General features: G+C 34.8%; 1 protein-coding gene across 5 annotated transcripts in view; it reads left to right on the top strand.

Annotated features, from left to right (window-relative positions):
* Window positions 1–10,792, top strand: part of PCGF5 (polycomb group ring finger 5) — a 102,155-nt gene extending 91,363 nt beyond the window's left edge. For all 5 annotated transcript variants that reach the window (XM_084525667.1, XM_084525669.1, XM_084525666.1 and 2 more), the window contains one exon: window positions 944–10,792. In XM_084525667.1, coding sequence (XP_084381793.1) covers window positions 944–991 — 48 coding nt within the window. In that variant the 3' untranslated portion in view covers window positions 992–10,792. The remainder of the gene's footprint in view (window positions 1–943) is intronic.
* Window positions 10,793–14,759: the final 3,967 nt, after the last annotated feature.

Here is a 14,759-nt window from a genome sequence, read left to right on the forward strand (position 1 = left end):
CTTCTGTAATAATTCTTGATTCTTCCAAATTTGCAATAAAAAAGATTTAAACTATCTATGCCTTATGGCAGAGGCTACTTAAGCCCATACAGTTGATGAAACAATATTTTCTTCATTTTTATGCTATAGAAAATGATCAGTAAGTTAAGAGGAAAATGTCAGACTTAAATGAAATGCTGACAGAGCGAAAAAAATTAGATGTTAACAACTTCCAGCAACAAGCACTCGGATATTCTATGACACTTTCTGGAAGCCTACTCTTACCTCTCATACCACAACGGTTTTGTGTAACTAAGGGATTCAGATAGTTTATTTGCTAATTTTTCCCAATAAGAACTAATAAAAATGCATTGCTGGATCTGAAGTTGAGGAGTTTGGATTTCAGGGAGGGGGAAAAGTAAGCCCTAATTTTTCAGAAAATCAGCTGACAGCAATTTGACCTGAGTTTATTTGTTGTTGTTTTTTTTTGGTGGTGTAGTAGTGTGCTTTTTTTTTTTTTTTTTTTAATACCAGAGGAACCTAGCTGCCATGAAAATCACACTATACATCATCTATAGATAGATCTTGTTTTACAAAGTATAAAATTTTAGGATTGTATCAGCAACGAAGGCATAAGAGGATTTGAACATTCCAGTATGTGTCATAAAACATAAAAATCATGAAATACATAAAACTCGGATATATGAATTTCATATTTATAACAAATAATTATAGTTTACTTTGAGATAAGGTATAGATTTGAAGTACAGCTATGGCATTAATTGTTGAAATGTATAGAATTATTTCATATATATTGCAATCAGTTTTATTTATATATATGTGTCATAGGGATAAGCTCTGGCTATTCTTAAAGCTAACTTTAATTGCATTTCCTTAGTATTTTTTGTGAATTGTATCTTCATGTTATTCTTGTCTGTTGTTTTTCTCTTGCTTTTGTTTTTAGTCTTATCCTATGGTACTTCAGTATCGACCTAGAATTGACTTCGGTTAGACCAAAGGGCCAGATCCCACTGAGATGAATCCTGCACTATTTGTTTACCCATCGACAGATTGCACAATGAATGGATGTGCCTGGATTAGGGGGACACAACCAGATTTTCAGCATGCAAATAAGGACATTGTCTTTCTTAAAATTGTCAGTTGCATCTTTGTTGTTTCTATTAGAGCAAGCCAAGTGCCATTCTGCTACTGAAATGTGCATAAGATATTTGTGAATTTTACAAGTGTGCTGCAAATCATAGCCAAAATCATGAAGTGTACAGTCAAGATTCAAAAACTTTGGAATATTTTTGCTTGTGTGTTAGAAAATTTTTCTGGTCCTAATATTGATTACACTAGCAAAATGGCAAAGTGCTCATTCCATGTGGTGTTGCAGTTTCACACACTTACTATTTTACTGAATATTGTTGTTTAAATCATAGAGTACTGTACAAATAGCTAAGGATTATACCTTGAAGATATTTTGTATAGAAAATATATTTAGAAAAGTGGTGATTGTGCCACTACCTTTTTCTTGATAAGCTTCTCATGGGTCCAGGTATAGCTCGCTCATGAGTGTGCAAGAGTTCTTTTGTAGTGAATGAAGATTAATTACCCTTAACAAGAGATGTTTAACATGATAATTGAAAAAAGTAATTTTAAATTGTCTAAATAGACTCTGCCAATATTGCTTAAAAGCATAGCAGCCTTTGTGATTGCACTTTTCTATGGCTACCCTAAAGATTGGAATATGGGATACAGCTATTTTTGGAAAATGGCTTCTGGTCAGGTTACATTTCTTCTAATAAAGCCTTCATAAAAATGAGGTTAAAATAATTTATCTATGAAACAAATTTCACTGTCGGGTTACAGCCAAGGCAAAATTTACACATAGTTATTGCACTTCATGGTAAGCACTTCCTTTTAAGATTGGGTGAAGGACATGCTAAGAAAAAATAACATAGCTTTAATTACATTATATATCTCTTGTGACTATCCGGGACTTAGAATTCATTGTAGAAATTTTTCACTAGTTGAAGTCACGTCATAAAACTATTTACATAAAATTAGAGGCAATGCAATACTGAAGATAAGCAGTCTGACCAAAATAATTGTTCAGATCATTGTTTTTTCCTAAGATCTGGTAGTGCTGGATAGAAGAGTGATTGTTGCCTTAGGTATTGCAAGGAAAATTGTTGAAGTATAGAATGTTTATTGAGGTCTCTGGTAATGTTGCAGGGAGCACAGTAATGCATGTTTCCTGTAGTCTTCCATTGTCTTTGCTCTGCTTAAAAATCAAATGAGATTTTTTACTTCAAATTCTGTGGAGATATCTGTAGTTCAGTACCTTTATATAATTTCTACTTCATACACACCTGCTAGTATTGTAGATAGCTATTTACTTTCCTATGCTTTTTGCATACAACAGAAAAGAACCAAATCAACTTTTCAGAAGCCTAGTCGTACTTAGGACAAAGTGAAAATTCTATCTTGAAAACCTTGGGATCAGGTATAAAAGATAGATGCAAGGCTGTAACTCCTTTTTAAATGTATATTCATGTACTTTAGTATGTTTCTGTAGGAGAAGCATGGATGTTGTGGATTAAATCTGGCCCCCTTAGTGTTTGCAGGAGTTCTAACGTTGCTGACCTGAGGAATCCATACATAGTTAGGCTAAGTCCTGCCGTTGCACTCCAAAGCCTGTATGAAATGCAGAAATAAAGATGCTGTCAGTAGCAATCTGTTTAGGAAACCTGCCATTGCAGGTCAAGGTTGCACATATTGTGCAGATGCCAGTGAACCTAGGGAAGCAAAACGTTCAGGAAGCTGCTGCTCCTTTCTGCAGGTATAACGTGCTGACTGGTACAGGCACTGCTTCGCCCACCCTGTGGATGGAAACAGGGCCACGTGCTGGCTGCAGGAAGTGGTCATCTTTTTGTCCATACGGTGTATGATGTGCTGCTGCTTGACAGAAGCGAGAAGAGACTCAATATAGGGAGGGCACTGCTCCTTGGCAGAGAAAAAGTTCTTTGTGTGCATGGAGGTCCTCCTCATGGAGCAGCCTGTCAGATCAGAGCATGCATTCTAATTGCAAGTCATTGTTACCTTTAGTATATACAATTGTTTTATATGGTATAAATAAGATATTATTTGTAAATATTTACATGCACATGCAAATGACACCTTACAGTTTTTTATATATTTCACGTGTTTTTATACCAGAATTTTCACTGTAGATTCACCTAACATAAAATGGCTGTTTCAGTTTATCATGAAACAATACTACTCGTAAGCATAATTTCTGCTTGGTTTGGGGGACAATTTTTTTTTTTCTCAAGAATTGCTCTTGCTGTTTTAACGAGTTTGAACAGATTTGATGTGGAAAAAGAAAAAGAACAACAAATTAATTGTAATCTATTTTCAGTTGTCTTACACAGAAGTTTTCATCTAGTGAGCAGGACCCTTGAAATTTGACTACTTTGATGTCTTCTGAATGACATCCCAATAGAAGATTTGATGTCTACCAACTGTCTGTATTCACAATTCAGAGAACCATGAATTTGTCTTGATCAAAATCAGATACTGTTAATTCATGGTATTTTTGCCTTCTGTAAACTAACTTAAAGCTAGTTTACAGAAGGCAAATCTTCATTTTAAGTATGGAAAATACAGACAGATATGATTTAATGTTCCCAGCTGAGAATTATGGCCTTAAATGCTTCTAAATGCATATAATCTAGCCAACTACCTACAATTTATGCATTTCTGATTTGATGGCACAGCGTCTGAGTGCTGTTCTACTTTAATAGTTTTTGTAGCAGTGAAGTGCCAGTGAAATACATATCTAAACTGGGCAGCTTGTATAACACAGGCATCGCCTTTTTTTTACAGGAAAATTCTCTTCTGTATAGTACGTATGTGCCATGTGTCTACAGATAGGCATATTTGATTCATTTGTGCCAATTAAAAATACCTGAACAACACAGGGATATGAGAATGCATGTACAGATTCATGTGTGCCAAAGATGGAGTAAGTGGAACAAGTAGTAACCGTTCTACTAGAACTGCACCATATTCCATCACAGAGCAGATTACTGTATACAGTGCACACTTTCTGAACATTTCCATGACACAGAGTCACCACTGCATGTTTGTAAAGAATAAAAGAAGTGTTGCTGCAACTGTTTTTCTTAGGCTTTCCCATATTGTCAGTACCTAGCTGCAGAAGACCTAAAAAATTCGACACTACTACCTAACCTTGCTGTCTCTTATTTATATCTTTGGTGCTTTTTTTTTTTTCCTGAAAGAGAAAAATTCTCTGCTTTTGTTTTGAGTAACACATTAATGAAAGTTTTAAGCAACTTTTCATTGGGCATAGCTGTATGCTGCATTTGTCTAGTAACGAACTAGCTAGAATTTACAAGTGAGATCGTATAAAATCTCAAACAGTATAGAATTCAATAATCAAGAAATGTATTTTCCATCACGCCTTGCTACAGTGCTCCTAGCTAAGGGCCTAGTCTTTGAAAACACATTTTTATTTGGATGAAATACCAAATAAGATTCCTACAATAATCTTAAGTAACTCATCACTGCTGTACTTAACTGCTTACATGAGTGCTTCTGGGATTTGGGTCCTAGCAGTATGCAGCACTCTAAGTATATTGGGCATACTCAGCTAGCTTGCAGCTATTATGCAAAAAATAATAATATATGAAATAAAAATATATATATATGAAAAGTATTATTTTGACTTTACCGAAAATGTTATATAAAGTGCCTGATTAGTAATACAGAATATATTTTAAAACCATTATTTGCATTTGGCAGGGTAATACTTCCTTCTGTATCTTATCAATGGTCTTAATATTTTCAGCAAGAGTATTTCATAATTCTTCTGTATTGAGAAGCCTTCTTTCATGTGAAACAAGCAGAAAAATAAATGTTCTGTCAGTTTTTTTCTGTCTCAGTAGAAACTATATGAAAAGAATACCTTTATAATTAAATTATTTTATTTTCTGTGTGAGGTGACCTTGAATTTTGAGTCTTGATCTTTTTTTCTCCTAGGCTCCAAAGATTTGACTCTACTTTTCTCTTCTGCAGTTATCAAAAACAGTTCCAGTATATCTGTAGGAGAAGAGATTATCACATTGCTTTTAGGCATAAGCTAGACTCTCTTCTCCACTGCAGGTGAAGTGATGGTGTACAGTTCCCATCTCATCTATTCTATGTGTAATTTTTAGGCATGGCTTTGTAAGAGAAGTAAAGAATTTCTCTGCTGCTTTCTAAAATAACAGAAAGTGCTAGTGTTTAATCTTTAATTGAACCAATCACTAAATTGTATTGTTCCTTTTGCTTGCAACAGAAGGAATAGTCTCCAGCTCTGCCAGGTACTACAGCTGGTAGAAATTCTGTAGAATAGACAATTGTTCAAAACCAATCTTAAGTCACAAAATAAACATACTGAGTCCTGTTTATAGAGGGGCTGCATAAAATACTGGTCAAAAACATAGAATAATCAAACTCATTTTTATTCTGGAAAAGACCCAAAGCTGTTAAGACATGTTCCTATCCACAGCAAGTATATAAACATTGTAGAGATGCTTAAATCAAGAGTGTGGTCCAATTTCTTTACTTAACCTAGACAAGCTGAATGCAAGTGTTGAAGAAAGTGAATAATTATAAAAGGTTAATTTGATAATTAATTTGCCCTTACAAAGGGACAATCACGTAGGTACAACCACTACTAAGATGGAAGAATGTGTGGCATGTCCCTTCACAGTTACAACCCCACAAATCTTCTGGTCTTGTAGTATAAAAATAGTTTCATAGCTAAGACTGAACAGGATGGAGATTCTCTGAAGAGCCACTATTAAAAGAGTTTGCAGAAGAGAGCAAAGCAAAACAAACCTAGACTATGTGACAGACCTCCTTTTGCAGTACAGATACCAAATTGCTGATTGTTACGGCAGCACCTTTTTGGACAGAGAGCACACCTGAACTGAGTCCAGAAAAGCTCCACAGCGTCAGTTTTCTAGCTCTGAGAGCCAGCAGGTGATACGCTGCATCTCCACTTAGAACAAGTTAGAAGCAGGTTCCACCCTCACATTAAAAAAAGCTAATGCTCAATGCCAAAGAAATTCATGGTTTCTTTTGGAATTAAGTTAGTCTCTCCTGGATTTCACCAAAATGTTCACAGTTCTGCATTTTGAATCTTTTATACCCAATTTGAATGAGATAATGCTTCCATGAGGTATTCAGCTAGAGAAGTTTGTTTGAGGAAGGATCACTGGAGCTTGTTCCAGGATGGATTCCAAGATTCAAGGAGTTTGATTCACGCTAAAGGAAATGTGAAAAGCTTCCGACTGTCCAGCTACTAGTTTTATGATGTATGGGGAGTCTAGTCTTCAGGCCTCAGTTGAAATGTCCTTTTGTAGGGATGTCCTCCAAAAGACTTGTAATATTTTTTCTTTGTAAGCAGATCTACCTGTTTATGTTTTGTTTTTCCACTACTATACTGCCCATAGATCAGGTAAAAACATCATATTTCAGAATAGGAAATCTATTAAGAGATTCTTCCACCCAAGTTATGTGATATACATCTTCTGAAGTTAGGTAGCTTGCTAACACAGTTAAAAAGGATGTTGTTTTGTTCTCTAGCAAACAGTTTAAATCCATGCAGTGCTGGTGTGTGGCAATGAAATGGAAGAACTCTGTAGGCTGGTGGAAAAGCTCAGGCTACCTTTTGTACCTGTACAGAACCAGAGAGCTGTTTCGGTAGACTCAGGGTGGAGGAGACATTTTGGAATGAAAGGTGTCTACAAGTGGATTTTTTTTTCTAATCACATTAATTTTAGCCAAACAGAGGCATTAGTTGGAATTTGCATGTTTATCTAAACCATACAATGTAGTTTTATTTGAAATAATGTGTATTTTTAGAAAAAAAAAATCTAATAAGGTTTAACAATGCGACAGATAACAGGGTGAGATGAACAGAAGTAGTTATTGTGCATTTTCCTTTTTCGTGATTGTGAGTGGATGGCAAAATAAGGGTTAAGGGTCGGTTGTTGTATCAGATAGAAGATTGCTGCAACAGTAAAACATTTGTGCTGCTAGTTAACATACTGAGGTTTGTGTTACAAATGAAGTTGTAATAAAGATGTTTATTATCAAAGTGAGAGGCACATATTTTATGATGGTATTCTACTCCTAAAATTGTGTTTTGTATTATAGCATGTTGAGTAAATAGACATTCTTGCTGTTGTCTCATGAATTTTGATGCAGTAAAATGAAACTTGCCCCCTTTTTTACTGAAAAATGTAACATAACTAATTGATTTTAAAATATTCTTTGTTGTCAGATACTTAGTTTGTTCACCAAAAAAAGTTTCCTTAAAAAACAAACAAATTATTTTTATGGATAATCTGATTGCCTAATAGTTCTAAAGGACTTATTTAATACCAAAGGTAAGCCGCCCAGAAACTGACTTGGAATTAGGCACTGGAGTGCAGTGGTGGAGAGCTACGTCTGGAGCTGGTCCAGCAGAACTCCCTGGTGGTGACTGTGTCTGTCACCCACTCAAGGGGTCAGGCATACCTAGAAGTTTCCAAAACAAACTAAAAAATAAAAACGGGACTAAAGTTAATAGACCTAGAGTAACTCTCTGAGTATAGTTAACGTTCAAAAAGAGCACAAATGCTTGCATTACTGATGTGTCTGCTATACCTGGCCTGTGAACTAATCAAATACTTTGGTGTGCTGTCAATCCTGTAAACCTTCCGAAGCACAAAATATTCACCAAGCTACTTTTGGGTTTTCTAGTTGTAGTTCAGTGATATTTTGGAGGGTGGAAAGGACAGACTTGGAAGATAATCAGAAAATATTGTGTTTTACAGATTTTTATAGATATTTTTTTAGCAAATGGCATTGCTGTCCTCAACATGAGACCATTGATTAGCAAGAAGTCAATTATTTTACTTGTGCAGTATAAAATACAATAAAGAAATCTAAATACCCTAACTTCCTTTTCCAGAATAGTGAATAACTAAACTGGAAAGTTATAGGGCAAGTTAATTATTTAGCTGACTGAAATATTTAATTCTAAAAACTTACCAGTAGTAGTATTTTTCTCAAATACGTGCTTCTTAAAATAAGCATGAAGCAGTGCATCATTTTTTCCCTTATTGCAGACTTAACTGTTGACAGGAAGGTTATTTTGCCTTTTTTGTTTGTTTGTTTTTAAATGCAGAGCCTGAATTGTTGGATATTCCAGGCTCCTGAATAGATGCTATAGAGTTAGTCTCAATGGATTTTCTTTGGGATGGGGGCCTAAGTGTCCTTATATAAGCTGTGATCCAAGTTATGATAAGAAAGGAGCCTATGGTGAGCAGTAATAATGTTCTAATGCTTCCTTGCATTTGATCAGTAGCTATTGGTTTTTAATATAACAGCCCTCACAGTACTTAGGAGCTCATAGAACATATTGTGTTGTTATGTTGCTAATTTGTTTTAAAATATAAAATGTTTTAAGCTTTTTGTCAAAAGTGATAACATCATATTACAAATAAACCTTTTTGTGGTTGTAAAATTTAGCTTATAAATCATTCAAATTGAAGTGAAAAAACACAGGTCATTGTTAATGACAGTCTATCCTACTATTAAGAGTATATGTATTTTTGTAAAGGAAAAGCACTTGTAGATATTTAATCAGTCCAATATCTATCTATGTTAATGTTTTGGAAAAAAAAAAAAAAAAAAAACAAAATGCTGCTTAGAGAATCACTTACATATTTTTATTTGTTGTGCTCAGATGCATTTTCTGTTGATTTATGGAATGTTATTCTGTGTGAAGCTGTATAGTTAGTACAGCTGGGCTAAATGCATTTCTTACCTGAACTTAATGAAATGGATGTAACTCTGCTATCACATATTCTGTCCAATCAGAAACCTGTTGGCAAAATATAGATTGGTGGTGCTGTTTTTCATCTTTGATACTAGCTTCATCCTACCTTAGATCATTTCTACTTCATAATAATTATAAAAATACTAGCAGATTTCTGTGGTGTTTGTGTTTTAATAGATGTTTGGGGGCATATGTGGTTATTCAGTTATATCTTCTTATGCTTATGAACATTTATATAAAACAGTGACAAAAATTTACAGATGATATTTAAAATGCGGTTCCCCCAGATGAAAAATGTGCCAGATTAGACAAGTTTAATAATTTTCCTCCAAAGGAAACTACTGCCAGGTACATGCATGGAATTTGATTGCATCACTAAAGTTTGAGCATTTGTACAAATAGTGTACATTTTTTTTGTTTGTTTTGGTTTTTTAATCCAGAATAACTAATTTCTTGTAACATTTTGAGGCAATTCAAAACCTCATCCTTAACTTTATTTTGACTCAATATAGTGGATTTACAGGTTCAAAAAAAAAAAAAAAAAGATCAAAACAGATAATTTTATTGGAGTATTAGTGGAAACTGGTGACCACATTTGTTTGTAGTTATTGATGTACGGTCTAAATTTTATTTACTTGTTTCAGTGGGATTCTACAGGGTCTTCTCAGTGGTCAAAGTCTTCAGTGGAGTTACTTTGTGTAGTTCTCATTGTAGCTAAGAATCGAAATGGCCCAGATGTCCCACTTCCTCACTGAAATTTCTTTCATGGTTGGCTTGTTCAACGTCTAACTCATATTGTTTAAATTTAAGCTTATTATATTAACCTTCCTGTAAGTAAATAAATTTTGCAACATTCAATGTATACACTAGCAGTAGTTTCAGTGTTATGAACACAGCTGAATAAATACTTGCAGAATTGTGAAATAAGGGGAGAATTTCACTTAAACTATGAATATTTGTCATGACAGTATCTTATTAATACGCATGCTTCACAAAGATCTGTGAGTGATCAGTTTCTAATGTGTTTTATTATTTGAATATTGTACATATTTATAACTTTTGTTAAGAGCTGATTTACGTATGGATTCATTGGGGGTCAACATCTCAGGGTCCACAAAGTAGCATTTTGAAAACTTAAATCCATTTGAGCTATGAATGCAATACCAGTATTGCAGTCTTGTGTCGCCCGAAGAACCAAATACTTTGCATTTCAAAGAGTTTAAACACATTGTAAATTTTATCTAGTTCTACCAAAGGAATGTTTTTTCATACATGCTGACATAATTAGAAACTGAGTTGTGGCCCTGGAAAAAATGAGATGCCTATAACTGAGTTAGCACTAGAGAGCAATTTAACAATTAGGTAAATGAAGTGCTGGCACTAATGTCTATTTTGGCAAAAAGCTGTGGTACTGCCTTTTGGTGCAGAGTGAAGTGTGTATGTTTGAAGATGCATCTACATTTGTAAAAAAGGTTTATTTTAGAGCAGTAGCTCATGCAAACCCTGTAAATGGACCTATTCGAATCTTGTGTATTAAATATGATTGATATGTAGTATTTATAATTATGTAACTACTTGTAAGTTTCATTACCAGTGATGTTAAATGGAGTTCTTCATACTAATGTCAAGAATGTTCACAGCACCTTTATAACCACTGATAACAAATTGCAATTTGGTATGACCCATGTGCTGCAAGATGCCTCTAGCCCAGTTGGATTAATTTTATTAAAAAAATCTAGATGAGCAAGAAGTATAACTAATCTGCTTACTAGCACTGAATTGCTCCTTTCTCAAAGCAATAAATATATTCATGTTGTAACATCTGTTGTGCAGCCTACATTCGAGTTGTTTTGTTGCATTGTTTCTATATAATTTATTTTGTGCAATAAAAAAATCTCTGGTTTTATCTGACTTTTCTCTAATTTTTAATAATACTTCAATAAAAACCTTTGCTAGATTTATGGCTCAGTCAGGGAAGTAAGTGTACTATCAACTCACAGAAACACAAAAATGAAAATGGAATGCAGAAATGTTTCACCTTATAGAAAAAGCAGAACATACTTAAATAGCCTAATTTTGTTCTCATTAATGTCATAGGGAGCATTACCATTTTCATGGGTGCAAAGCCTGCCAAGCACTAAAGTTGACTGGATTTGGCACTCCATCTGCAAAATATATACACATACTGAGTTATTGAGAAGAAAAACAATGGAGGAAGAGATGCTATTCAGGAAAAGTCGTGTTTTTTGTCTGAGGTGAAATCTGTAATACCGCTGCATGAGAGCTGAGATGTTTCAGTTTAGGAAATAATAGAAAGGATTGCTGATTAAAATGATCTGAGACAATAAGCATTTTGCATCCTCTTGTAAAATTCTTCTAGATGCTGGCAGAAAGAAGATGATAACTTCCTGTGAACTCAAAATGTGAAGGTGTATATACTATTTTGCAATATGTACGTATGATTAAGTGAAACACATTTTCCATGACTAGCTTAGATTTGTTAGCAATGCTGCAGTTTGCTGATACACAGGCAAAGAGCAGTTATGTGATGATATTTGCTGCTATGAGAGCCTGTGTAACAGGAGGAGTGCAGCTTATCTGGCTCTACTTTGAAGCTTTTTCTTGTTGAATATTTCACCTCCAAATATTTGGAATATGTTATTATATAAGCTTTGTATAAAGTCATACTCCCTGGCCTTAAAAATAATTTCCCTTCTGTTAAATGTGTTCAATCAAGGAAAAAAAAAAGAAAAAAGGAAAAACTGCTTAATGCTTCTACAATATTTATGAAACAGAAATTCGTTGAATGGTACTTAGCTGCAAAATTCTGCAAAATTCTGCTCCTAAGTAGGGAACAATGATTCTTCAAACAAAATTTCCGGGGGGGGGGGGAATGATTAAAAAGTGTTGCTGATTAAATTAAAGATTTACTTTGTTTCAGGCAGCTAAAAAAAGAATCATTACAGGAAAAACATGCAAAGGTCTAGTAACAAATGCATAATCAGTCATCAGTCCTGATTATGATTTATTGAAGGAGGAATCTGTAAGTCCTTTCTGGAGCCAGAGCTGCAGGTAGGTGGTATACAAACAGCTATTTACATTGGGGTGTAGCTTATGAATTTCCCTGTTAATAGAACTGTGATTCAAATTGTTTTATATCCTGTTTCATTTTTTTATTATTATTATTATAGAGGAGCATGTGCTGTGCAACATCTATAGGTGATTTTTTATTATTTTTTGGGGGGGGAGGGGGGGAGAAAAGTGATTTAGTAATCTAGTTTTCATTAAAGAAACAGAAATTTGCTGGCAATCTGTAATATGAGCACCTCGTTCCAGTGGCAGACTTCCAACATCTTCATTTGGAAAAAAGACTGCTGCATTCATAATTCATAAAAGCATTGGCATCTATCCCATTAAACTAACACAGGAAGAGAAAACATACTCAAAAACATTCTGTCCATCTTTTCTAAACTATTCATAGGTGGAGTTCTGTCCTTTTGTGGACTACACAAAAAATACAGTAAGTACATTTATAGATATGAAAAATAATTACAATAATCAACCTATTGATAAAAAGCGCTGTCCTTAATACCAGGTATGGAGAAATTTTAAATTCCTTGAATTTAATTTCGTCCTTTGGTGACTGAAGATGCATAATGTGTGTGTGCCAGTGCCTCTGCAGACTTCCAGTCCTCTTGTCAGTAGCCTTTACAGATTTAAATGTTCTAGGACATCTGTAGACCTGTCAGACCTTGTTACTAGCCAGTATTCTTCCTTTATATTTTCTGATCATGTTCTTCTCAAAATAGTATAATTTGTGTTTTACTGCTTTCTAAAATATGTTTTATTCTAATGCTTCTCCCTCTAAAGTACTAAAAGCGATGCAGACAAAGAGAGTATCCTGTACGTTCATCTTTGTATCCTTATGCTGCACCCAACATGGAGATTCCTGAACATCTTGAGAAGTGGTCTCAGGAAGTTCAGCATTGCTCCTGTGCTTTGCTGATCTATGATTTTTAAACCATCTTATTACACATGAAGAACTCTGGGCAGGAAAATGGCTTTGAACAGCTGATCTAATGGTATCTTCTGAGACAGATAATGCATGAACCATTGTAAGAAATAAATGATTTTCTTGTTATATGAGGGGCTACTTACCTAATTCCACAGGAGCTGCAAAATTCAACAGAGTATCTTGAAAATCTGGTTCATGTGAACAAATCAACCGTCATCAGGCTTGATGTATTTTACCATTGCAAAAAATAACACTTGTTCTGATGTTCAGCACTAGGGTAGCTGAAAATAACAGATTTTCTACTATTTACTGTAAACCCTGCTGTATAGCATTGTATATTAATTATGTCATAGGTTTCATATTTCATGTATGAAATGGTTTCAGAAGCTATCTATGCTACAGCATCCAGAATTGGCTGTCCAATTGGCGACCAACATCCAGAATAGCACCTGTACCGTGAAGTGTGTTCCTTCATCTTCAGCACTGATTGCATTCTAATGCTAAACAGCAATATCAGGGATTTCATCTAGACCCCTTCTCTTTCTGTAAATGTTTGCCTCATTTTTGTTCTCTAGTAATGAAAATTCTTGGAACAAGAAATAATAGTAGGCTTGGATCTGTATTGGTAAATAAAGTTCTTTAACTTAGAGCAGTCAGCCTACCCCATTCTTCTCATGTTCTGCTGATTGCCAGAACTTTTCTTCTCAGCATGAAAAGGTGGTTCAGGAGTACCTTACGAATAAATGGAAGAACTTTGCTAATCTGCTTGAGGTAAGTGATATATTACCTATTTTTCAGTTACTGAATAACTACAATTTGAAGAGATCTCTGGCTAATATTTTGAGAGGATGAATGTGCTTGTTCAGAGCATTGCCCATCTAATTTGACGAATTATTTATTCATAGAGTGATAAAAAGGTAACAAGCTAGTAGAAATGCGTGTTAACATAAAAATAAATAAATCATGCAATAGCTTATTTAGAGAAGTTCTACTGTGAAGGATAGAATCTGCACTGTTCCTGTTTTCACCAAAGGCTGCTATAATTTGAGTTCTTTACTTGCTGTGAAAAACTCAAGGAATCGCAGCATGATCACAGCATGAAGCCAAAGAAGTGTTATGTAGATGCTTGGTCCTGTAGACAGGCATGTGATTAAAGACTATTCACATGTGTGACCTGCAACACATGTGCATAGGTTTTAGTGATGCTATTATGGAAATATGAATTGGCTTGCTAATGGCATGTTCTCCATATGTTTTATATATTGTATGTAAAACAATAAAATCACCAGAGAAAATAGTTGCCTAGCATGTCAAAGGAATCTGAAGTGCTTTGTAAATTTAAAACATACACATGCAGGAGGGGCTTTGCTATAACAACATGGCCGTAGGTGAAAGCAGAATTGAGTGACCTAGCACAAGTAATACCACCTTCAGCTGCAACTTACGAAGGTAAGTTTTCAAGGTAGCAGTAACTTGAAATCACAATTCACATTGAAATTTTGTTCAGGCCTGTCCCCTGACATTGGAGAACAGTGCCAAGAAAAAAAAGTGCATTAGCAAGGCAGCACTGCGCTGCTGTGCTGGCTGGCTTTGAGCTGAGGTACAAGCACATCACTGGCCATGATGCCCTGGCACCATGCTTCATTGTGCACAGAGTTTTCTCTTGTGATAAACAGAAAAAACTCTGTCAAAGTACATCACATTTGACCGACAAATACATTTTTATATCACTTATCTTAACTACTGCAAAGCCATGGCTCAAGTAGGTGACCAGAAGATAGGCTTCTTAGAAGTCCTCCCTTTTTACTACTACTAAGCTTAGACTTAGACTGCAAACAGTAGCTGAAACTAACATCGAGACTT

This window comes from Aythya ferina (assembly GCF_964211825.1).
Source record: "Aythya ferina genome assembly, chromosome: 7".
In the NCBI taxonomy this organism is placed as follows: domain Eukaryota; kingdom Metazoa; phylum Chordata; class Aves; order Anseriformes; family Anatidae; genus Aythya; species Aythya ferina.